A 26,057-nucleotide genomic window follows, 5' to 3' on the forward strand; every position below is an offset into this window, starting at 1 on the left:
ACATGTTACGGGAAAAGAATAAATATAAATATTCATTCATCATGATAGGTCAAGTCTAGTCACTGCCTCATTGTACGTGCCTAGCTTGCCTTCACTACATGCGATAGAGCGACAGACGATTCACAAAACGATGAATGAATTCAACGAAAAACATTAACGTCAATAATTTTGCAGTTCTGTTTGCTGTTTCGAAGAAGTGGTTAATGAAATCGCCGTGTGAAGAAGGGTTGCGATACAGTAGCTCTCCATGAGTGAATCGTGCACAGACTTGGCGAAATCGGATTTTGTTTTCTCCAGAGGTGGTCCTTTTACAACGCAACAAATCGGATTAGATTTTCTGTTGCCTAACTCGGAACACACTACTTTCGTCACCGCACAACGGAGTGGCTAGCCACGGACCCTCTACTTAAGCTGACCACAACCAAGTACATGTACATGTACCAACAGCATGAACTAGGCCTACAAAATGTCAGTTACCCTACTCTTTGATGTGGTCACCAGTATCCGACTTGAATAGATCTTTATTTTCATGACTGATTAATCAAAATGATTGTTGCTGTCGCGGTTGAAAAAGGGAACAAAAGGCCTTTCCTGCTCATGTACTAGAGAACAAGATTACATCTTCGGAGGATATACATGTAGTCTCAACTTAACAACAAATTGGTTTAAACATGCCTTTGATGTAAGTATTTCCTCATCTTTAAGTTCTTCCTGGACATGCTGAAAGACAAACCTTAAACTGCAGTCATAGTGGTTGCATGTTTTATTAGGGGAAAGAGTTCCTCATATAAATGCCACTAATTTTGCCCTTGCAGTGAGTGGACTATCTGACTAGGCCTATCATCCGGGAGTCAGGTTGGCTTAGTGGTTCTTTCCTCGCCTTCCACCTCTGCGGCCCGGGTTGAAATCCCGGCCCGGTCCACATGTGGATTGGGTTTTCAGTCCCTACCTGATTCCATGGGTTTTACCCAGAATATTCCTTTGGGGCTTTTGATGAATCCTTGGTGTCATTACCAGAAATATATGTATAACAATATAAAGTCTATAAAATTTCCTAAGTAAAAGTCAAGTTTAGCAGTGAAAATAGTGAGGAATTCTGTCCAAGTAGTGATACATATACATGTTCTAATAGTCTACATATGTACAATTTGGCGTGAGATTTCCTTGATTTCCTGGATCTGTTTACTTTTTTTTACCATGACTGAGCATAATGTACCCACGTCTCACAGTTGCAGAAGTTGTGAATATATAATGTGAAGTAAATGTACATGTACTGTAAATATCCCTGTCTAATGGTTGCATTCAGTAAATAATGTTAAATATACATCCATGAACATATACCATCAAGAATCAAGAAAGCCAAGGATTTTAATATGTGTGTACTGTACTACAACGCATTCAAGATCTGATGTATAAGTACATGTAGTGCAAACCAGTAACAATGCACTACTGCAGTAAACTTGTGCAAACTTGTCTTCCAAGTTGCATGCAGTTGGACTGGATAGTGGATGGATCATGTAGTGTTGATGGACTGAGCAGGCTGGGCAGGCCTCAAAGACATTATTTTTTTCCTTTTGTTTTAATAAAAAAACATTCAGTCCATGCAGGCAGCAAACGTGACAGAGGTACATGTAGGGATGAGAAATTAATATTTTGAAGGTTCTCTGCAGCGTTTGTGCCACATTTCTGTGCTAGTGCTACATGCTCATCATTCTTTGATAGAGCCACTAAAGTGGGTCAGACAGGGTTACCGATAGGTCACATCTCAGTGAAAAAACTTCCATTTGCACTTTTCACTTGTTTTGTCCAGCATTCTGGTCTAAATCATTCCTTAAGGTGTGTGCAAAATCATATTAAAATTGGAGGATTCAGGAATGGTAGGGTTAAATGAAAATTAAATTCATTTAATTAAATGCATTTTAGACGTACGTGTACCGGTACCTGGATGCCATGTTGGTCTCTTTTCCCTTAACGACATGTACTAGTATACTTGTGCCCCCGAATGAGTCACAATTTCTGCATTTTTATACAAAAAAAATTATAACCGCCATACACGTAGACATGTACCGGCGACACTTTCCTGATCGCATACCCTACATGCAGTTTAGCAATTAGCATTTTGAATAGAAAGCTATGACCAAGTTCACACCAATATACTCACGTCATACATGTACATGTACACTGTACATATATGTGTGTAAAATGAAGTCAAACTGTGCCATACGTGTACATGTACAGTGCCTGTACCTCCATTCTGTTTTTCTTGCATATTGCTTGTACCACTACTACCAGTTTCACAGGGAAAGAAAGTTCCACTGATATGTGGTACTTGTGACATCCTTTTCATTCCAAAACTTTAGCCTTTATTTTGCAGAAAAAACAAAAAATTGTACCCCTCCCCCGGCCTTCATTTTTTTCCCCCAGAGTCTACAGAATTTAGTTAAGAAAAATGAAGTCAGTTACATGTACAATGTATAATGGTAATATGGCATGTTGGGCATGGTAATCAGCGGCCATTTGATGTGTGACAGATATTGTGTGCAAGGTGTGACTTTGAAGAGTGACTAATCAGACTGGCCATATTCAATCATAGGCCTATGCATGTATCGGTACAATGGAGGTGGATAATCACAAAGGGCTTCATGTTCTCTTAAGATCAACCAAGCAGGCTTTAATTAACGTAGCCATTGGTGGAACGCTGCCAGATCACATCATTAGCACGTGCCCCAAGATAATGAGCGTGACCAGACTTGAGCTCTTATTAATAAACGTGACTCTGGGTCTGATTGACAGCACCTGCCTTCGTCTTAGATGACCCTTAGGCCTTGACCCTGTAGATATCATCAGTAGTCCTTTGTCCAAGACTAATGGAGGCAAGATATTGCCTTTGGTTTGCTTGTTGCCTCATGTTACTGTTGGCTGTCTCTTGAGGGTAAATAAAAAAGATGAATCATTCCAGTCTCACTAACCTTTGTTAGAGTGTTTGGTTTAGCTGGCTTCCCAGTTTAACTATACTGGTAGAGAAAGGATGGTGTAACAGTAGCTGGAGACCATGCTATACGCTTATCACTCTTGGTGATGTACAAATACTGGTACACATGTATGCACTAGTAAGAGTATGCACAAAGAATTTGTCCTGGTAAAATTATGTGAGAGATTGGTACATGTAGGTGGTCACACATTCAAAAAAGAAGTGAAAATCCATGCATACTTTCTTATATGAAATTAATTGTACATGTAGTCATAGAATCACATAGTGCTGGCCAGAATTTGGGGAGACAGTTTGTTCCCAGTTGTATCCAAAAAGTCTGTTTCAAGTCAACACACAAGTGAACTGTGTACTGTGTACGTGTACTTGTGCAGTGTGTGAATTGCCTGTAGCAACATAAAGATACTCCTATTGACTTATTTACATTATCAGTGACAGAAGGTGGGAATAATTGGTTAATCGCACACCTATTACTAATCTTTTCAGCATTTTTTATTTAGATAGACCCAAACATGTCTTAACTTGAATTCTGTCAGTGAACCTTGCACTTCGTGTTACCAGAGTTGGCATGGTTGGTGCTAACAGGTGGACGTTAGTTGCTTGCGTTGTGGATGTACCTGTACATTATTACATTGCACTGAGTTACATACATACTTTTTACTCTAGGATACCCTTTTTGGGTTGCCGATTATTTTTCCTTTCAGTTGGATGTAGCAGAAATTAACAGCAAACCTGTGTCATGCTGAAATGTACGACATAATGAGATAATAAAATTATCTTAAAGAATACCACATGCACTGGCAGAGTGTCAGAAAAGATGTGAAAACGATACAGGTCTGTAAAAATGTTCTACATGTACATGTACGGTATGTACCCAGTACATACATGTACATGTAGTACATGTACATGTATGTAGGTCTACATGTACAGTATGTACATGTATTTACAAAGCATGTTCCTTTATTATTGTCATTCTATTATTCATGTTTTCCAGTGACTAAGCATGGAACAACGGGAAGACAAATGTTGAAGTTCAGAAAAATGAGAGAGTTTCATCAATTTGTACACATTTTCTAGGGTTTTTTTGGCCATTTCTTTGACAATCGGAAAACTGTCACTTTTGTGTCAGACTTTGTTTACAGTGCAGCAGATCTGGGCGTTTACATTGTGGACTACAAAATGCTGACATGTTTGGCTCCAGTGATTCCCTGCAAATTTCCCTTTCAGACAAAAGACAGGCTTTCCAGGTGTTGTGGCTGTGACCTTATTGATGAAATGAACTCCATGTAAGTTTAAATGTAAGGGACTGAAAGACTACTGGCAGCCACTACAAGCCATAAAAGAGGCCAGTCGGTGTACATACATACATGTACATGTACATGAATGCACTAACTTCTCTGGAGCACGTTGTTCTACTGCATATGTATGTTACACATAGGGCAAAGGAAGAGAGACGAAGACATTGCATTTCTGTCCCTTCTTACCACTGGAAACTACATTGTCATTTTCCAACATCAATTGAATGGGTCTTGAATACACACAGTGATGTACATTGGGATCCTGTCAATTTAAACATATGCTTATGGTATTAATTTTTGTGTACACATAATTTTGGTTAAAATCTTCCTTAGTTTTTGTAAAGTAATTGCTGGCTGTCTTAAAATGTTGCTTCTATATACATGTAAATGTACATGTACATGTACACCTGTACGTATACATGCACATGTGTACAATGTACACATGTACATGTACGTACACGTGTACATGTACATGCATACCGGTACATGTACGTTTGGATCCGAGCAGTAAAAACTCCATACATTGTACTTTACTTTAACAAAGTTTAATGTTCACGCACCGGGTTCACGTGCCAGAATCTTCTAAATCCTAATCGAATTTACATGCATTTATGAACATACTGTACATGTAGTTACTGTACAGTGTACATGTACTTTGATACTGTAATATTTTTCTCATGAAATAATTGAATCTACTTGTGTGTGATGTAGAATTTGTATTTCCATGCTCCATTGTACAGTGCATTGCATGTACAAGGGATTTACACGATACATTTGGCTGAGCTGTTCGCAGTACCTGTCACCTGTGGTAATTATAGATTGAATAGAACCAAAAGGAAGGATAAAAACTGTTTGTTATTCCGGATCGAGGTAAATAAAAAACAGGAGCAAATTTATGTAACCACCAACATGTTGTAACTTGCACAGAAATGAAGATCAACCATTTCCAAGTGTCATCTTCTACTTTGTTCTGTTGATACTGTAGTGGGCATATCTTATGTATGTATACAGGACAGTAGGTGTATTGTGCAGATAAAAAACTGAAAAGATTTTGTGCTGATACTTTGGTGCTGAACCTTGGTCAAGTGGACACCATGACGTTAATGGTCCTTGTCATTCACAACACCCTTCCCTTCCCTTCCCCTCGGCTCCCTACAACATCCAGTGTTACAGGTTGATTTGTAATGCTAGGAGTTACTTGACTGAAGTGTGCCATTGATCCTGGCCTGAATGAATGAGAGGTCAGTGAATTAACTACCGTACATATACTCGTGATTTTGCATATTTTTGTCCTGCTGTTGCTCTGTTAAGTTAGGCAAGTTTTTGGAAACATAATGGGCCTGTTTGTTTCCTATGGATCTGGATCTCAATTAATAATCTGTGGTTGGTTCACTAACACCAGAACCCATAATGGATGACTGGTAACTGATTGAGATCCGTGTGAGACAGTTTGTATGCACATGCATTTGGACGCCTGGCTCTCTATGCTGGAAACCTCATCAAATTCAAACCTGTTCTAATTTGTTGCATGCTGGGACTTTGTCAAGTTTACATTAGTGCTATAATTGATTGAGTAAATAGAGCTGCCCTGAGACATCCAAGCAAGGTTCTCAATTTGCAAGCAAAACTCAGTTCTTTCTCTAACTAACTTGTGCATAATTAATGTCAAGAACCCACACTAGTGTGAAGAAAAGATGGCAGTGCACAACATACATGTACATACATACACGTACATGTATATACATGTACATATACATAATGAAGTGTGTAGGCCAGGTTCACCAATGGTCCATGTACTTGTGTACAAACTAATGTACAGTACATGTGTGCTGGTCATGTACATGTACCGGTACATGTATGAGGAACAGAAACCAATGCTTTGGTTGTTCACTGTACCAGTACCTGGTATTGTATAGGTCATGTACAGTAAAGTACAGCAGAGTTCTCTGTGAATGAGAAGCTGTAACTTATAAGAGAGTCCCAGCACCTCTTGATGAATGTCCTTGTGTTCTTGATTACCCAGCAGGGAGGGTAAGATAGTGCATTCCTTGAGAGTGACCTTATTGTGGGGTCATAGACCAGGCTTGGCACATACCAAACTACAAAGTACTACCAGTCGCTGACTTGATCCTCTAGATTTTTATCAGTTCCCAGAGGAAGGATGTCAGGAGTTGATAAAAAAAACCACTGCTGGTTGTTTGGCTCCAGGTTGGGAATATATGGCGTGGTTTTTTCCCCAAGTGGATACATGTATGTTTTGGGTTACAGTACTGGGTACTGCAGATGTGTATCGGTACTGCACACGTACATATATATGTACACTGTACACGTACACTTTAATGTACATGTACATGTACAGTACATGGAAAGCAGGAAACCTGGACAGCATTATACATGTACATGTACATCTACTTGTTACATGTACATCTACTTGTTACATGTACATCTACTTGTTACATGTACATCTACTTGTTACATGTACATGTACTTGTTACATGTACATCTACTTGTTACATGTATGCACTTTATTGCAGTAACAGATTGTTGTTGCCTTTGTAAAGTCTTTGGTTCTTGTTTACAAAATGTACCCAAGTCACTTTGATCCATACACGTACCGGTAGAGTATAATTTAAATGAAGGTATACATACAGTGTACACGTACATGTACATGTATACATGTACAAATGTAGGTTGTAGAAGATGACCCAACACTAGGCAATTCAGTGACGTCACCAAACCCGTTGACCGGATGCCCGCACGTGCGCACGGGCACACACACACACAGAAAGTGACATGAAACCCATGCAAAAACAAAAACATGACAAAGTTTTAACACCCATATCTAACGTTCCCTACATCCATTTACCTTCAAATTTTAGGATGGCAGAAATAAATATCTCAACTATTGATCCCCGAAAAATAAGCGCAAAAAACCAAATACTTCGTGAGAAAAGTGAATAAATTCCTCGCGGAAGCACGCCCGGGGTGACCATTGGCCGCACAGTGGTCACAGCGTCGATCGTGCAAGCTCGCACGGCACGCGTGGTTGCACGTGGTTCGGTTTTGATCGGATCGACATTCGGGTTTTCGTTGCTAATCCGGAGCGTGTTTTGAAAGCTACCCGAACCCCTCCGGTCTTTTCCGAAAGAGGAAGGATTCATGTTCATTGTGTGTTTGTCACATCGAAATCGGCCCAGTGGTTGAGAAGCTACGTCACAACCAACATTTCAACGCCGTGTTTCTCCTTGAAGTTTACGATCTTATGTTTTGTGACATCGTGAGTATAAAATATATTTATATTAGTTGATGATTACGAGTTTTTAAGAATATTGGCCAAGTAACAGCGTCCGGAAATGTATTTGTTCCGGACCACGTTTGAGCAGTTTGCGCGGAGAAATCGTTCACGTTAAATCTAGACTGCGTACCACTCGACGGCGCCCCCACATATAATAATGGGAGTCTGGGTGCCCGACTAGTTCAAGAAATTCGTAAACGTGAATCATCACCGTCGTATATTTCGAGTCCTTTTATCATAAGCTCATCAAAATTAATCATTAATACCATTCTTAAAGAGTGAAAAGTGTCCCAATCTTTTGGTAATGGGTTTTTTAAGTTAAAAAATGACATCATTGTACGAATATGTGCTCCGTAAAATCATCTCATGTGGTGGTTTCTATTTCGTGATAAACTGTTCAGGTGTTCACGTCATGAAGTGAACTCCGCGTTAACGTGTCTTTGACATTGTTCAATGGGGTTTATTTATCAAAGTATGAGGAAAAAATATAATCAAAGAAAGCAAAGCCAATTTGTAAACTTAAAGATTTTGTTTGGACTTTCCGGTCGATACTTGTCACTCCAAAATAATGTTTGCTAGGCCTATCTCGAAAAATCTTCTCTTTAAAGTTACCCAATCATTTTGCAATTCTGAACAGAATTTTAGCAGAATGCAACTTTCTAAGTAACTTACTTCATGTTATTTATGGACACTTTCCTACTTTTAGGACTACTTTTGAAACATGCCTAGAACAATAGTGATCAGTATCATTGTAATACAGAATAACCTTTAAATTGTTGCCTGTTCTTTTCCTTTAATGATAAATCATACAAATAATCTATACTTTTGTTTAATGGCAGACGCTATATATTTGATCTTATTATTTTGTGTGTACTTTTTAGATATTGGGCCATATGCCAAGGAAACTGGTATCTACCGGAGGCACTTCGCTCAGGATGGACCAAGCTTCCCAGTGCAAACCCACGTCAAGAATGGATTCGTCCTTGAACTGCACAGCTACATCCAAACAGAACAATCATTGAATTTGTTAGTATACTAAAACTAAAATCACAGGTGTGATAGGAGTCAAAGCTCTGCGGTATGAAAGTGACAGTTGGCATTGCACCCAAAGGGCTGTAAAAATCCGCAACTCTCTTTACTTACTGCAAATATTTGCGAAATTCCTTAAGGTTGTCTTGCCAATTTTTTCTCAAATTAAAGGTAATTAATGCAATTGGTGCAAATCATTTTCACTTAATTGAACTTTCATCTGTAGTTACTGAGGAGTACAGGGTATGTCAAATACATTAGGAGTATACCGTACATGTACATGTGGCATTTATCCTCAAAAATCCCAATAATTGGTGCTGTACTTTTAAAAAACAAGAATAATTATTTATGCAAATTGATCAATTTTACGCATTGCATATATTGATTAATTAATTAGAAAATGGCTTTATTTAAGATAACACAAACAGTAATGTTTACCAGCATACGTGCAACCACCACATCAGAAATTTAGTCGAAGTCTACCGCTGCCAGGAGTCAGAACATCTCGTTTTATTGACATTTATATCAATTAAATATGCAAATCAGGTACACATTTGTATTTTAAATGTGGAAATTTGTAGTAGTGATGTGCAAATTTGTAAGAGTGCCAAGTTTGACAGAAATAAAATGTGTCCTTCCAATGTAACAGAAGAAAAACCTTGTTTAAGTGAGCTTTTCCTGGTGCCATTCACTTTATAAAAAAAACAAAGGATGACCTTTGACCTGGGAGTCAAAATTTGACAGTTTTTTGCGATATTCAAATGGATGTATCTTGAGAACCGCTTGGCCGTTTTGAATTATTTTTTCACTGTTAAACTCCTGAAGATATGCTCTTTCATATCTGCTATAAATTGACTGTGTAATGAAATAATTTGGAAATCATCTGAAATGCCTACCAACACTGGGAATTCTCGTACAAAAAACAGAATCAACTCAACTGCAAGGGAACTTGTACATATGCATGTACCGTACATGTATGTAGTGAGAGCATAGTGCAGAAACATGTAAAGTACATGTACATGTACATATGTGGTCCAGTGTAAGCAGTAGTGTACATGTACACATGTGGTCCAGTGTAAGCAGTAGTGTACATGTACACATGTGGTACAGTGTAAGCAGTAGTGTACATGTACAAAACCAATTTTCTGCCGAATTTCACTCAACAATCAAACAATTCAGTACTTCCTTTTGTCAAGTTTTGAGCTTGCCCTTGGGGGAAATTCTGGAAAGAAATGATATTGGATGGTGGGTCATTACCAGCTGTTCAAAACTGAATCTCGCTGGGGAGTCTGTGGTGGGTATTGAGCTGATTTAGTAAACAGAATCCTTGTGTATTTTAGCTTGGGGATTTGAATGGACCCCTTGCTATGCAAGCTTCAGCAGCCTTAGACCAAGAACATTGTGGAAACCATGAATTACTCTGCCACAGCAACATACATGTACATTTACACAAAAGAATGAAATTTAAGGAAACTCTCCCACCAAGCATTGACATGTATCAGATTGTAACCATTATCATTTTACCAGTAGATTTTTTTCCAGTTCATGCGGTGTACTGTATTCCATGGCATTGCTCCACTCCACCCAAATTTGTCAACAGTGTTCATTCTGAATCCTTTAATATCTTTTCTTTTCTTATGACCAGTATAAAAGGTAAGTCTTGAAGGTTTGCATGGTGAAGAGGTATAATAGAAAGTAGTTTTGCGGTAGCACCATGGACGTGTCTCTTTTGCGAGTAACATGTAATAAATCTTAAGTCCAAGTAAGTGCATTCCATACCACTGTACAGTGTACCAGTAAGTCATGTACCTGTAAAGGTTTCGTCATTGTTTCCACTTGTCTGCAAAAATTACATGTACATGTAGACATTATTTATAAAAAAAATTCTGTGGCCTGAACCCCCCCCCCATTTGCCCCAATACACTGTACAAGTACTGGTACTGTGTATTCATGTTCATGTTCTCCATCATCATCCCTATCTGCCACAGTTTACTAGAGGCTAGGAACCGTTGATATCGTATTTTGGCCGATACATACATGTACATGTATATATCGTTGTTTTTTTTTAATGGATCAATATTATTTATATATCAAATTTCATTCATTTGAATTTTTAAGGTACTGGTATTCTAGTATAACAGGCATGAATTGCATCCGTATTGCGTACATGTACGTTGCCTACATACCGGTACATGGGATGGGATACACGCTGCCGTGCATACCTGGTAGCAGTATCGTCAGCATGGGGTGCTGGTCTCCATACGTTTGATTAGCTAATAATTCTCTGTTTTGGAGGAGGCAAAGTGTACGCGAATTATTGAGTGCGAGACTGAGATAGGTGACTGAAATTATTCTTCAGATGTCATCATGTCACCGTATAAGCCGCCTGGAGTATAAGCTATAGGGACATTTTTAACTCAGCATTAGAACCAACATAAGCCGTAGCTTATCGAAAATTACGGTAATGTGACGATGCAGTTTGTATTTTTAATAAAGTTTGTTCCTCAGTAGCAATGTTTTTGATATATTTTTCAATGTTGATGTTTTTGAAGTTTCAATATTTTCAGTGTTCCTCCAAAATCCAATACATGTATTTTCAATGTATCAATATTACCAAATACTTAACATCGATGATATCGATATCGTACCTATATCAATAATATTGATATCGGTATATCGACGGTGCTTACTGTAGCACAAAAATTGAATGTTTATAAACAGACTGTTCTCATGTTATAGACAGTCATAAACTGTTCTGATGTTATCGACAGATAAATCTGCACTTTCATTGGCTTTGTGATGAAATCCTAGCCATTTCTTTGAAAAGCGTTCCTACAAGTATTAAATGCTGTACTTGTACTTCCATTTTTAGTCCTTTGTTGGCATTTTTTAGTAGTGTTTCCTTTAACTTGGTATCAGCCAATCCAAAAAGGCCCTCAGGGCATGTATCAGCCTGCCGAGTAAGACATGATGTGTATTTCAGCATAACTGCCAATTCAAAGGGAAATCCGTGTTTGGGATTTTTTTAAAAATGTATACTAATTCCCCAAAAGCTAAAACTCTTTATTTTAATGTCTAAAAAGTTCCGGATAAGGATGTCATTCTAACCACAAACCAATGAAAGGGAAAAGATTGCAAACAAGCATGGAGGATGAATGAAAGCCTACATACTGTATGTACATGTACATGTGGCAGGTTCCTCGACATACAATAGGGACCATTAGAAAGTGTTCAACTTTTGGGGTTCATTTTTCCTGAAGTGAACAGCAGTGAATTAATTTCCAATGTCTGATGAAATGGGGGACATCATGGCTGATAATGTACATGTAATGACTGTGCCCATCTCTCAACTTAATTGGAGTTGATTAATTAAAGTCTCAAACGTCAGCATTTTGACGGATGTGAACAACCTATTAAAATCCTAGCCAACTGAAGTTATTGGGAAGTAATAATTCCCATGGTTAGTTTACACAGACTTGTACATGTACGTGTATGTGGTGAAAGGTGATAATACAGTATTTACACATATTAACGCCATAATCATGATATAAAAAAGTATCTCTCACGAATAATTGGGTCCCAAAGTCGGCAGTTGCGAATGTCATTTGAGTCTGTCAAAAAATCAACTGCAAAAAAACAGCGAGTAAAATAAAAATTGTTGTACAATACAAACTGTCAAAAAAATGCAAACAAAGGGCCCAAACTATGGGTATCATCCTTTTATGACTGGAATGATTACATTTTCTTCGCGTGTGTTTCCAAAAACCACGGTCCAAAATACCGATCATGACAATTTTGCGACATCCGTCAATATCGCACAGTGGAATTGCAAAAACGTTTAGCTGCACCATGGGCTGTTTGACCATTGACATCTGCCCAGATAGTACGCGTCTTTTGATTCGATATGAGCCATTCCATGGAATGGTGACATTCTGGGATTTTTCTCTTTATACCAAGGTTTCTCTAAAGAAAATCTGTCAAACCAAATGACATTCGCAAAAATATGGTGTATGAGACATAAAATACGAGTCATGATGAAAGTCTAATATGCTCAGAGGTCATAATTTTGATTTAATTTTGAGTGGGGATATCTCCAAAATTAGGGACAAAATGAAAATTGAGCTCCGAATTTTCGAGCACTACATTGTACATGTGACAGCATTTTCGGCATTGTCAAACATCATTCATTTTCCATCAAAAGTCTTGAACGTCATCAAAATTCCATCAAAAACATGTTGTACTTGTTATACAGTACATTTTTTTTGCAGCCAAACTTAAAGATAATTTCAGTGGTTGAAAGGTATGAGACCTGGCAGATATGTTGGTATAGTGAGAGTGATTATAAACGGTAAAAGAATGAAGACAGCCAAACCTTTCTCATCACTTTCCGTCAATTTTGTGCTATTTTTTCCATGGCTCATATTTTTGTAAAGTTATTTCTTAGGGGCTTTAAAATACATGTACATCAGTTGAAAAATATACTGAATTCTCCTTGTTGAGAGTTTTGAAATCGAGTCACCTGGTGCAAACACTTTGACGTAAAACTTTAAGTGATTTTAACTCCATTCAATTTACACTGGTAGCAAATCAAATGTCTACCAAATGTACACAGTATGCCTAATTATCCCCAAATTATCATTTTTCTAATCTGAAGATGCTGATTTGTGTTCTAAGTGACCAAAGTCAGCCTTTTAGAAGTTTTGAAAAATGACATGTGGAGTTGCATGTTGGTCCATTTAATGAAGAACATGCTACTTTATGTACCGGCACTTGTAGGCCTCCTCAGCATTAACTTAGGGGCAATTTCTTTTATTAGGAAAATCCGGACCTTGTTGCGGGTATAAAATGAAACCCAATAAGATATTTGGTACCCATAACGTCAATATTTGAACATGTATTTTGTCTCTGTATCACAGAAACAAGCCAGCTGGTACTAGTACAAGTACCTGTCCTGGTATATGTGTGCTGGCCTGTGTGTGTGCAGCTTAAATGGTTCTCTTAATTTGGTAATTGTCCTACAGAGAAAAATAAACCAGTTTCAAAATGGTTCCATTTCCCCATACATCTACTTTGAGGTTTATATTCTCTAGCTTTTTAGCCAAAAGCTGAACTGTTAACATACTTGTAATTTAAAATATCTACATGTACTGTTCATTTTCCATAACACATTGACTGTACATGTATTGAAATGAAATAAGATTTACTAGCCATTACCCTCTAGTTGACCTGAGGATTCAACTGTAGATAGTCATACAAAATGCTAATAGAAGGCCAGGCTCTATGCACAGTGTTCTGGTTTGCAATACATTAATTACATGTATCGTCCACATTTTTTATGTTATTCTATCAGGAAATCCGAACCAGAAGACACCCTGGAGGTGTCGCCCAACCCCAAATCCTTGGTTCAGAGGGTGGAGATCCCAGCAAACTTCCAGGAAATTGACACAGATGCCAAAAATTCATCACTGGGATGCTCAACAGTTAAATACGGAGAACTAGTCATTCTTGGGTAAGTCTCTCTCGCTGACTTTTTCCAATAACCATGTGACCACAGAAAGTAACATGTCATCAGAAACCCAAGTGAATCTGAAAACAGATCCGATATGTCACACCGAACACAATCGGCAAAAAGATGAGATTTGCTACATGAAGATACACTTACAATTTAAGCAGTTGATTTTGATTTTATCTGTCAGTAGAAAGAAACCTTTCAGTAACAAAATACTACATGTAGTACATGTATCTCAATGTTGATTATTTTGTGTGCCAAACTACACCACGAGAATGAATAAAAGTGGGCAAATAACCCATGTTGCCACAGCAGAGCAAGTTAAGTTTGTTGTAATACACACATTTCATGTGCCCTGAGACTTCATGATTTGGGGACTCCCATTTAATTACTCAAAATTCAGACAACTTTTTAACATTTATTCTCTGACATTGACGAGTGTTTATTTATGGTAATCCAAGAATACAACTGTGCCATGCAGGCGCGGTTGCCGTGGGGAGCATGTGCTCACGATCGCGTGGCTCAGCTGAGGAAATCCCTACTAGACTACAACAGCACAGTCCACGTAGTGAGTTTACGTGTTGGCCCCGACCAGCCCCAAGCGCAGCATAGCCTGCGTAATGGACTTGCACTGCATAATAGTCGTGCGTGTGGGGCCAGTGTGGAACATTTCCCCTGCACCATGCTTCTTGTTTTTGCAAGTTTCCAGAACCTTGCGCACCGCTTTCCCAAAATTTTCACATTGTTTGCGCACACTGTTTTCTTCTCAATGTTTTTGCAAATGTTTCATGCCATGTTCACAAAAATTCGCACCATTTTCACACGATTTTTGCACTGTTTTCACACATCGTTTGCCCCTCTCGCATCCAATTCGCTGCGAATTCACTGCAAATTTGCGGGGGGGAGTTCACAACAGATTTTTTAATTTCCAAGAGTGATGAATTAGGGCAAAGTGTCTGCCAAACAAATAGTAATAGTTTGAAATCAATTCCGGTGATATTGCTGTGTCAAATAACAAAGGTCAGACGTACTGGTAACGGGGACACAAAAATGTCACACTTTTGGCCCCCTAATTTCTGGGAATTACACACATGTACTAGTACATTTAACATTGCCAAGTTCTGATTTTGACCTCAAGCATTCCAGTATATGTGACAGTACAGATACCCAGTAGACTGTACATGTACTGGTATGCACTGACAGACTGGGCCCAGGGACAGATGATGAACGAGCTCTGCAGTACCTCCTGAATATTACATGCCAGCATAGCTCAGGCCATTTGGTCAGGTGTGAGGACTAGCCACCCATCCAATGTGTCAGAATCAATTCTAGCAAGATACTGTAATTTGCATCCATAATGCACTCCCTAAGACCTGAGCTACTGCTCAGTGCTATGATAAATGAATGGAGAAGTGATCACCTGTAGTGAGGGCATCATGCTATCATTATGTAATCATTGTACTGTACATGTAATTGGCAATTAAATGTAAGATTAGCCATTTTAAAGTGAAATTGAAAGTGTTCACACTGAACTTAAGTCTTCAAGTTTCAGTTAGCCTACCATACCTCTATTTGAGGTACTGGTATGACGGACACAATGGGAGGGCGCTATTTGGTTTAGGTAAAAATTTGTATTTACAGTACTCCAAATTTACCCACTTCAAATAGCGTCCTCCTGCTGTGTCTGCCATGCTTCAAAAAGGTTAATTAGACATTGCCTTTACATGTATCACAATACATACATGTAGGCCTACATGTAGGCAATAATGTACCAGTGTTGTACATTTTCAAAACACTGCATCAAGGTACATGTAAGTTTTTGTAATGAATTATGTGCAGAATCTGAAGGAATGAATGAGTTCAATAACTCATCATCAGAACAACTAAATTGAATTTAGAATTGGACCATACATTTAACACGTTTGCTCTTACTGGTATTTTAAATTAATATGCAGTTGTACACATGTTCACAGACTGGTACACAATATGTCAAGGCCTAAAAGTGGATGAACCCACATATTGTATGATACATGTACCGTAATGAGGACTGCACGTTTGCTCTTTGGTTATTAAATTGCACATGATTCTAACGGTATATGATACCCGTTAAATCCAAATTTACATGGATTGTATCATAGCATTCCTGAATGTAAAAATAATGTATTTGGAAGATCAAAGTATTAAAATCCATTAACACTATACCAGTACATGTAGGTATTTTGGCACAAAAAATGTGTCATTATTTCAGGTGCATTTCATCAGAGGAAAGCAGTTAACATGTGCACATGTACATTGACTCCTGCCTACTTCACTTGCTTGCTTTGACCTCATTTAACAAGCTGGTACCTCGCCTCTCATTTGTGCTTAAAAATATCTTGCACCAAAAGCTCGCTACAAAAGGACCATGTTAATACCGGTACTTGTACTGAAACCTTGGTTTGAGCATTGTATTTTGAGCAAGGTGTACTGTAATAGTTTATTATATGGACAAATTTCCCAATTCCCAGGTACCGGTGTCAGAGCTACAGAGTGTGCAGAATGCTTGTGTTAGACTTGTGCGTAAATCTGCTAAATACTGCTACATTTTTCCCTTGCTGGTCAAATTACACTAGTTGCCTGTTCAACAAAGAATTGTATTTAAAATACTTTTGATTACATTTAAGGCTTTGCATGGCTTAGCACCAGGTTAAATCTCTGAATTACCGGCCACTAAATTCCAGCCACATACAGTCTTCCCAGTTCACATAACAGGTTGATCCTTAGCTATCCCAATAGAACTAAGACTACTCTTGGAGACCGTGAATTTGCTTTTGTAGCTCCTAAGCTCTGGAACAACCTGCCCTTTCATGTAAGAAATGCCAAATCTGTTGACGCACTCAAGTTTGCTCTAAAACTCATCTGTTTGAGGAGGCTTTTTCCAAGACCTAATTTACACCTGAGCTAGTGATGAGTATTGTCAGCGCAGTTGAGTATATTTGTATAGTAAGGTGTACGTGTATGTGTACCAGTAAATGTTTCCTTATTATTATTTTGTTATCTTTTTTTGTGGAAACTCACTGATGGGTGAGCCACTTTAACCTGTCAACTTCATTAACTGAAGTGGTCACATCATAACAAACCAAGGCTGATGGTAAAGTGCAGAGTGTCGTCAGTAATCCCCATCCCAATCCTGTGTTTGGTTTGAGAAGCGTCAGGAGATGGATGGTACATGTACATGTACCTCATCTTCATCTTGGATGTCTTGAGCCCCTTCTGTGCTGATGAAATGCCCCATGTCCATCAGCGCATCATTACCAAGTCCTCTCTCTCTCTCTCTCTCTCTCTCTCTCTCTCTCTCTCTCTCTCTCTCTCTCTCTCTCTTTCTCTCTCTCTCTCTCTCTCTCTCTCTCCTCTCTCTCTCTCTCTCTCTCTCTCTCTCTCTCTCTCTCTCTCTTTTTCTCTCTTTTTCCCTTGGAGAAGTCCTTGTCAAATTCTGCAAACAACATCAGCACCTGGGACTGGATGGGTGCCAGTCAATGTTTACATGTCCTTGTACCATGTAAATGTACTTTACATGTAAAAGCTAGAGGAGAGCTTTCTCTTTTCCTGGGTGTTCTTGAGGGCTGTATTTCTGTGGTCATCTTTAGGCTTTATTTCAAGCCCATTTTGTGCTTAATGTCCATGATCAATGACTCATTTTGTTCCTCAACAAGGGCATTATACATGTACATGCTTTATAAACCTTCACAAAACTGTGCACAAGAAGAATCATTTGAAATGTTTCTCTTATTTTCTGTCACATGTACATGTATGTTTGTGAAGTGTTTGTATTAATTCTTCATCTGCAAAATAATGTTGCAGAATAAGTGATACGCTGTACAGTAATACATGTACATGTTCCATACCGTAAAGTTCAAATGGTATTTTCTGAGCTGCATCGTGTATCCAGTTCATGTACCGGTACATATACATGCACACCCAAGTTACATGTATAACACATACGGTACATGTACATGTACATATAATATTCTGTACATACTGTACGATTGTACGTGTACAAGTACCATACATGTACTGTACCGTGCGTGTACATTTGTACACTACACATGTTTACTTGATCTGTTCCAGTATGTACTGATGTCATGTACATGTATACTGGTACATGTACATGTACATACAACTTGCACAGTGTGCAATGTACATGTGCATACAGTATACATGTACATGTATATGTACGTATAAGCACAGACACTCTACTTGAGTATTAGGTCCACCATCTACTTGAGTAGAAGGTCCACCGTCTACTTGAGTAGAAGGTCCACCTTCTACTTGAGTATTAGGTCCACCGTGTACTTGAGTAGAAGGTCCACCGTCTACTTGAGTATTAGGTCCACCGTCTACTTGAGTAGAAGGTCCACCGTCTACTTGAGTATTAGGTCCACCGTCTACTTGAGTAGAAGGTCCACCGTCTACTTGAGTATTAGGTCCACCGTCTACTTGAGTAGAAGGTCCACCGTCTACTTGAGTAGAAGGTCCACCGTCTACTTGAGTAGAAGGTCCACCGTCTACTTGAGTAGAAGGTCCACCGTCTACTTGAGTAGAAGGTCCACCGTCTACTTGAGTAGAAGGTCCACCGTCTACTTGAGTAGAAGGTCCACCGTCTACTTGAGTAGAAGGTCCACCGTCTACTTGAGTACATGTACATGTAGAGGGTCCGTGGTATAAGGTACTAGTGCATGTACAGGTGCAGTATAGTGCATGCTAACATACCGTACAGTACAGACTCACTCTAGAAGAGTTCTAAACCCTCCTGTGTAAAGACACATTCTTGACACAGTTGTCGGGTTGTCATATCAGTCAAAATCAGTCAAATTGTCCATACATGTACATGTATGTCTGTGTACTGGGGGAAATCAAGTGGAAGGAATTTTTGACTGTTTTGGGCACAACAGCAAGGAGGGTTAATTTAAATAATGGTGAAGTTACCGGTAGACCATTAGTGCAGAACCTTGGAAGGGGCATTTACACATGTAGCTGGTGATGACAAAACAAACTAATATTTGTCTCCTGGTAGTTCTGGGTTCAACTTCATGTAGTCAAGCATTGATGCGTTGCTTACCCAATGGGGTAAAACTGCATTAGGGGTACTGACCTAAACCCATTTGAATCTTTTATTGTGTAGTAAACAAATAGCATTTTCTTTCTGACCTACATGTAGTGTAATATAATGGAGACTGTTACATGTATTTACACATGTATGTACAATGTACTTACAGTACTGGTACATGTACCTCCCTCAGTCCTTTAAATTCTACTATTCAGTGTAGCATGCAGTGTTGAAGAACAGTGTTCATGCGCGTGGGAAGGCTTATTTTAAGATATAATCTGATGTACACATGTGGGTGACATCTGCAAACTTGGTTACCTGGTACCAGTTGCATTATCGACACGTACATGTATCACTTCTACATGTACCCGTATGTTGCCTTCATCTGTTCATTAAATTTTCTTTGAAATTTTGATGTCCCTACTCATTTCACCTAGCAAGGCCAAGCTGCACATTTCCATCTTTCGTCAACTTGTGTTCGCTGTTTTGCTCAAAAGACAAATATGAGTGATCAAAGTTATGGAACTTTTCAAATAATTACCACAGTCTACTGGTACTGGTACATGTGTACTGGTATATATGTACATGTGCACATGTACATACATGTACATGTGTGTCTACATGTACATGTATCATAGTAGGTTGATAAATCTATCTTATTGAATGAAATTGTTGACATACCGTACTGGTGAAGTACAGTAGTTATAGTCATTTACATGCTGTACAATTCTCAGGCTACCAGTTGCATACACAATGCTTGTTTTGTACCTTGTTTGTCCTTGTACAATGTACATGTATGTGTACCAATATACATGTATGTACCGGTACATGTACAGTGTACTTTGTGTGTAATATGGTATGTGTTGATTATTGTATGTACATGGTGTAATGTTATTTGTTTTGCCCTTAGTGTTAATAATTAATGAGTACAGTGGTACAAGTACATGTACCATGTTCAACTTCAAACTTCATCCTGGTCAGATAGCATACTCAATTGAGGTACTTACCTGTATTTATTTGCCAACACATGTACATGTATGAACTGTCCTGAACTGCATACAAGTAGGCTTACCATTAGAGATGAGTTTCTTTTCTTTACTGGTTATGTAGGGATGATTAGGGGGTAATTTTCAGAACTCGGCCATCGTCATCTTTGAATTAATTTGCCTTACAATCAGTTTTTCAGTACATTTTGTACTTGTGTATTTAAAGTAAGCTGTGTCAGCAGGCTATGGAACTGTTTGAAGTAAAATGTTCATCTACCGGGTTCAGTACATGTAAGAAATAAAGTTTGCGTTGAAGCAAGTTTCTTTAAACATACATGTACATGTACATGTAGTTACCGGTAGGTTGCATCATTAAAGCACTGATTTTTACATGACATGTACAACATGTACTGCATAAACATTTTATTTTGTTTTGCCTTAAACCACACGTACCGTATGACAATGCACATGTACCCATACCTGCACATGTATTAGTGTGCATGCCTCCAATGAAATGAAAAAAAAAAAGTTTCTTAAATTTAATCTTGAGTTATTAACATTTGTCCCTTTTAAAGTTCACGACAGATGTACATGTACGTGGATCAAGCCAAAGTTTGTGTACACTGGGACAGCCTTGTGACAGGACAAGGCACTGGGTAGGGCCCTTGTAGTCAAAACATTCCAGCACAGTGTGTGAAATGCCAAGGTGACATTTACACCAGTATGTTTTTTACACCTATCCGCAAGCCAAGGTACCAACTTGAGATTCCTTTTAGCAGATGCCATGCCTGTGAAATATTTCCCTCAGTGTGAAATTAAATTTATCACAGACCTTTAAGTACAGGTACAAGACCATGGATTATTTTCCTCTGTATTCTTGCATTTTTTGTTCTTTTATTATACCAGTGGATTTTTTCATCAAGGACAGTGAATACATACAGTCAAGTGCAATTTTACCTTTCAGAGAAAATATTTTTTTTTTGCACTTTTTGACTGAAAATAATTAATTACTAAATTGAACAAATAATATTTCCAGGTATGTACATGTACTACCGGTACAAGATTTTTTTACCATGGCTATGATGACTTACTGATCGGGAGGCATCAAGTAGTAATTAAGCATGTGGAAGAAATTAAAAACCAGATGGGCCTTTGACCTTTATATTTGAATAGTGCACTGAACTCATTACTTGATGACATTGTCTTAATGATCATCATTAACATGTACATTTGAATTACATGCATGTACATGTACAGTACATGTACAATACATAATGCTTACAAAATATTGAAATGTAATGAAAGCTTAATATGACAGCAGTGTACCGGTACACATACGTACATGTGTGTACACTGTACTTGTTCTAACAGTAGTGATTCGTTTTGGTCAAATTATGTACAGTGATTACAACTCTCGTTGAAAAAGTCATATGTTCTGCTATTACAGTTCGGTTTTTGTACATGTACATGTATGTACTAGTACATGCAGTGTTATGTACATGTACAATGTATGTGAGTACATTAAAGTGTACATTACAGTCCCTTAACATGGTACATGTACATGTACACCTTGACTTTCACTTGGACTTTTGTCATACAGTGTTGCTGAACCTCTTTTGATTTACTTCAAATTCATTTGGAATACTGGCAGTCTGGCACTTTTATCTCTATAATATACGGTATGCCGTCAAACCTTTGTAAACAATTTCAGTGTCATGAAATTTCATCAGAAAACAGTGTCAAGCAGAAATTGGGCAAGAATTCTGCCAAGTTTGCCTGACACATGAACATTTTAGGAGATCTTTAAAGTTGATAAAGTCTAGTACATTATTACATGTATCTCTACTTACATGTACAATAATCATGCAGCTGCTTAACCATTAGTTTGTTAGAAAATTATTCTTGTACATGTGTATTTGAGGGAGCATTAAAAAAATAATCAGAAAATTGGGCCAAAATAAAAATTCATTGAAACTTTGTAGTGGGTTAGTAAAATCAAGAGTTTTGAATCAGAATAAATTTCACTTAAAATCATGAAATTTGAGGTCAAAATGTTACCCCGGCAAGGCACTAGAGGCAAAAATTCAAAGTGCGCCATGTTGGTGTGCCACTTCGGGGTACATCAACAATACCAGTAGTACAGAATGTTGCCCAGTGCATTTTGCACTGTACTTGTACAGCTATTCAAGTTCTCTTGAAAAAAATGAAAAACTTCATAAAACATTTCTACTGGTAAATTACATTTTTTTTCATGTCCAACTTGTCTTCTGGGGTGCTGTAGTTACAGTACAGAAGGATAGATTCAGAACCCAGTATGTTTAATTGTAAAGAAAACCTGAAGAAATTCAGGGCTTTAGTGAAAAATTAGATGTGCCAAATTTTGATGTACCAGTAACAAAAAAGATACCTGTAATAGTTGGAGCTGCTGTGCTCATGTACTGTACATTGCTTACATTGTCACCGTTCTCACAAAGTGACGCTAATGTGGCTTTTGAGGAAACACAGGTTTTTGAACCTGTCAAAATAAGTAATTTGTGACAAATATTATGTAACAAAAATCCCTTAAATGATTTTTTGATGTATAAATGTTTATTTAACCCAAGTATTTAGTATGAAAACAGGTTAATTAGCCAAAATTAATTATCAAAGGTTAACGTCACTTTGTGAAAATGAAAATTACGTTTTTGTACATGAATGTCCCTCTGTTCAGTGTATAATAATCACAGGGAAGGTGGTCATGTCTTTACACGCGCACAACTGTGAATGTAACAAAGCTTGCGTCACTTTGTGAAAATGAAACTTGACCTACTTTCAGCCTTTCCATGCAATACGTTTTGTACATGTTCAAAGGACGTTAAGCATTGAGTCCCGTCGTGAAAATGCAAAATGCTGTGTTCAAGATTTTTGCCCTTGGCAACATTAATGTAACTACATGTATGATATTTTGTTTGTGGGAGCATGTAAAAATGATCAAGCACGATATTGTAAAACAGAATATTGAACAAAATGAAAATTGGCAAAATTCATTTTTGGACATTTGCAACATTCATTTTTGGACATTTGCAACACTTTGTGAAAACGGTGATGATACATGTACAGTGTGTATGTCGCAATGGATGAACCACTTTTTCTCAATTCTATTACCACTAGTACATTCATGCATCATGTCAACCAGTCCTAATTCAATAACTGATGTGCATTTTAATGATTAATTTTTACCTACTGTACCCTGCGCCACATTTTGTATACACCGCATAATGTAATTTGAAGCAAGTCACTCATACCATAGTGTGGTTTCCCCATCCGTATTGTGATGTATAACATCCTTTTCCGTCCTCCCTACTCCTATGATTAAGAAGTAAAATGCTACATGTTAATGAAATTACAATATGGGTACCGGTATCACTTGGAATGGTTCACATGGTCAACTACAGTTGTAGATACAGTGAAATACCAGCGGAATTGATTTCAAACTATGACTACTGATTTTTATTTGACAGGTAATTTGCATTAATTAATTCATCACTCTTGGAAATTAAAAAATGTGTTCCGAACTTACAAAACCATATGTCAGATGTGACAGGGACACCCCAAAAAACAAAAATGGACTCCTAATTTCGAAGTACCCATGCAGACCTACTGGTAGATGTACATGTAGGTACGTTAGATACATGTATGTTAGGTACGTGTACATGTACCACATGTGCATGTACTCAGTGAGTATTCATTGTACTGGTACCAATTATTGTAGCAGCAGGTTTTGGACTGGAATCTTGTCTTTTTTCTAATTTTACTGATTTACATGTATACTTCTGCAGATAACATGTATATACATGTACATTGTATACCAGGACAGTGGACAGTGTACATGTAACAGCTGTGATGATGCATGTACATGTAGCACTGTTACTGTACACGTGTACATGTACATGTATGTACATGTGCAGGTACATGTACGTCAGAAACTACATGTACTGTACATGTACACTGTACACGTACCCTTGAAAAGGCTTGCTGAGGGTTGAGCAAGCCAGCAATATTAACACCAAACTTTTGGGCAAAATCTTGCCTCTATTTAATCGATCAAATTCCTTCAAAGATGCATTCAGATAAGTTTGAATTAATCCTGAGAGGTATTGGTACAATATTGTGTACAGGTAATGGTACATTTATGGTACACTCTGATGAGAGCAATCTCTGTTTTGTTTGGAAGAAGTGTTGGCTCTGAGAGGAGCATGTGATGAGAAAAAGTCATGTCCACAATTACATGACATAATTGTAGGATATCTAGCACTGTACGGTGCGACCAAAACAGTCGCATTTGTGCCTAAAAAATGATGATATACGACCAAATGTTTAATACTTATTGCCAACCATGATTTATGCCTGTTAGTTGCCCACCTTGTCAGCCATATTTCATGAACGATCGCTGCCCGGTTTTCTTCTACGTGCACCAAGCAATGTGTCTCTATGATCACAGGGTTTTTTTTCTAGCTGTCTTACTACATGTAGTGTGCATGTACATGTACTACCAGTACATACCGCTACATGCATGTACAGGTATGGCACTGGGTACCCAAGTCGGCTGGTTTGTGGTCCCACACTGTATACATTGTAGAGTGTATGGGGAGCTGAGCTGTTTCATTATTTGTAATGCACTAGCAATCTACTGGGATATGTATGCCACGATTCCAGTGAAATAAACTTGTTTCAGTCCCAAATGTACTTGAAGTTTGAAACCAAAGCTTCTTTTAGCTCGGTTTTGTCCCAGGTGTACACGAAATACTCAAACGTAAGAGAACAAACATGCCTTGTCTTTTCATTCAGCTTTTTTTTTGTATAATTGTTTGCCATTTTTTATTTATTCCACAAGCACAAAATCCAAAGCCTGTCCTGTGGATAATTGACATGATAATGTTTCTGTGGTTTTTTTTTGTCGGATTTTGTACATGTACATGTAACTCGTGTATTTTGCAAAAATCGACCCTACATGTATGGTACGTGCACATGGATTTTCTTTTGTTGAGGGGCTGCGGGTACTTTGTGCAACTGTTTCACCTGCTGACTTTTTCTCCACATTCTTGTGGAAGTACCGGTACATGTACATTGTACATGTACCAGTATGATACATGCGAAGTGGTTAATTTCTTTGTTATTCAGAGCCAGATTTCACACGACTGACTTTTATGTCACAGTGCCATTCCCTAGCACTGGTAATACATTACCAGGGCTATACATGTAGACATTGGTTTGTATACATGTACACTGTACATTGATGTATGGTACATGTACATGTACACGTACACAGTGTACTGACCACTGCTCCTACTATGTACATGTACACAGTGTACTGACCACTGCTCCTACTATGTACATGTACTCAGTGTACTGACCACTGCTCCTACTATGTACATGTACACAGTGTACTGACCATTGCTCCTATGTACACAGTGTACTGACCACTGCTCCTACTATGTACATGTACACAGTGTACTGACCACTGCTCCTACTATGTACATGTACTCAGTGTACTGACCATTGCTCCTATGTACACAGTGTACTGACCACTGCTCCTACTATGTACATGTACACAGTGTACTGACCACTGCTCCTACTATGTACATGTACACAGTGTACTGACCATTGCTCCTACTATGTACATGTACACAGTGTACTGACCATTGCTCCTACTATGTACATGTACACAGTGTACTGACCACTGCTCCTACTATGTACATGTACTCAGTGTACTGACCATTGCTCCTATGTACACAGTGTACTGACCACTGCTCCTACTATGTACATGTACTCAGTGTACTGACCATTGCTCCTATGTACACAGTGTACTGACCACTGCTCCTACTA

The 26,057-nt window shown here is 38.2% G+C and overlaps 2 protein-coding genes across 2 annotated transcripts in view; one reads left to right on the top strand and one right to left on the bottom strand.

Moving 5' to 3' along the window:
• The window catches only part of LOC110980595 (uncharacterized), a 60,007-nt gene extending 40,606 nt beyond the window's left edge, over positions 1-19,401 (bottom strand). The window contains exon 1 of the mRNA XM_087144611.1: positions 19,374-19,401. Coding sequence (XP_087000737.1) covers positions 19,374-19,386 — 13 coding nt within the window. The 5' untranslated portion in view covers positions 19,387-19,401. The remainder of the gene's footprint in view (positions 1-19,373) is intronic.
• LOC110980525 (E3 ubiquitin-protein ligase pellino homolog 1-like) overlaps positions 111-26,057 on the top strand; it is a 50,302-nt gene continuing 24,355 nt past the window's right edge. Inside the window, 2 exon segments of the mRNA XM_022237290.2 lie at positions 111-682; positions 13,962-14,120. Coding sequence (XP_022092982.2) covers positions 672-682; positions 13,962-14,120 — 170 coding nt within the window. The 5' untranslated portion in view covers positions 111-671.

Source organism: Acanthaster planci, linkage group LG01, assembly GCF_054643075.1.
Source record: "Acanthaster planci isolate LZ-2023a linkage group LG01, COTS_SCS, whole genome shotgun sequence".
Taxonomy (NCBI): Eukaryota; Metazoa; Echinodermata; class Asteroidea; order Valvatida; family Acanthasteridae; genus Acanthaster; species Acanthaster planci.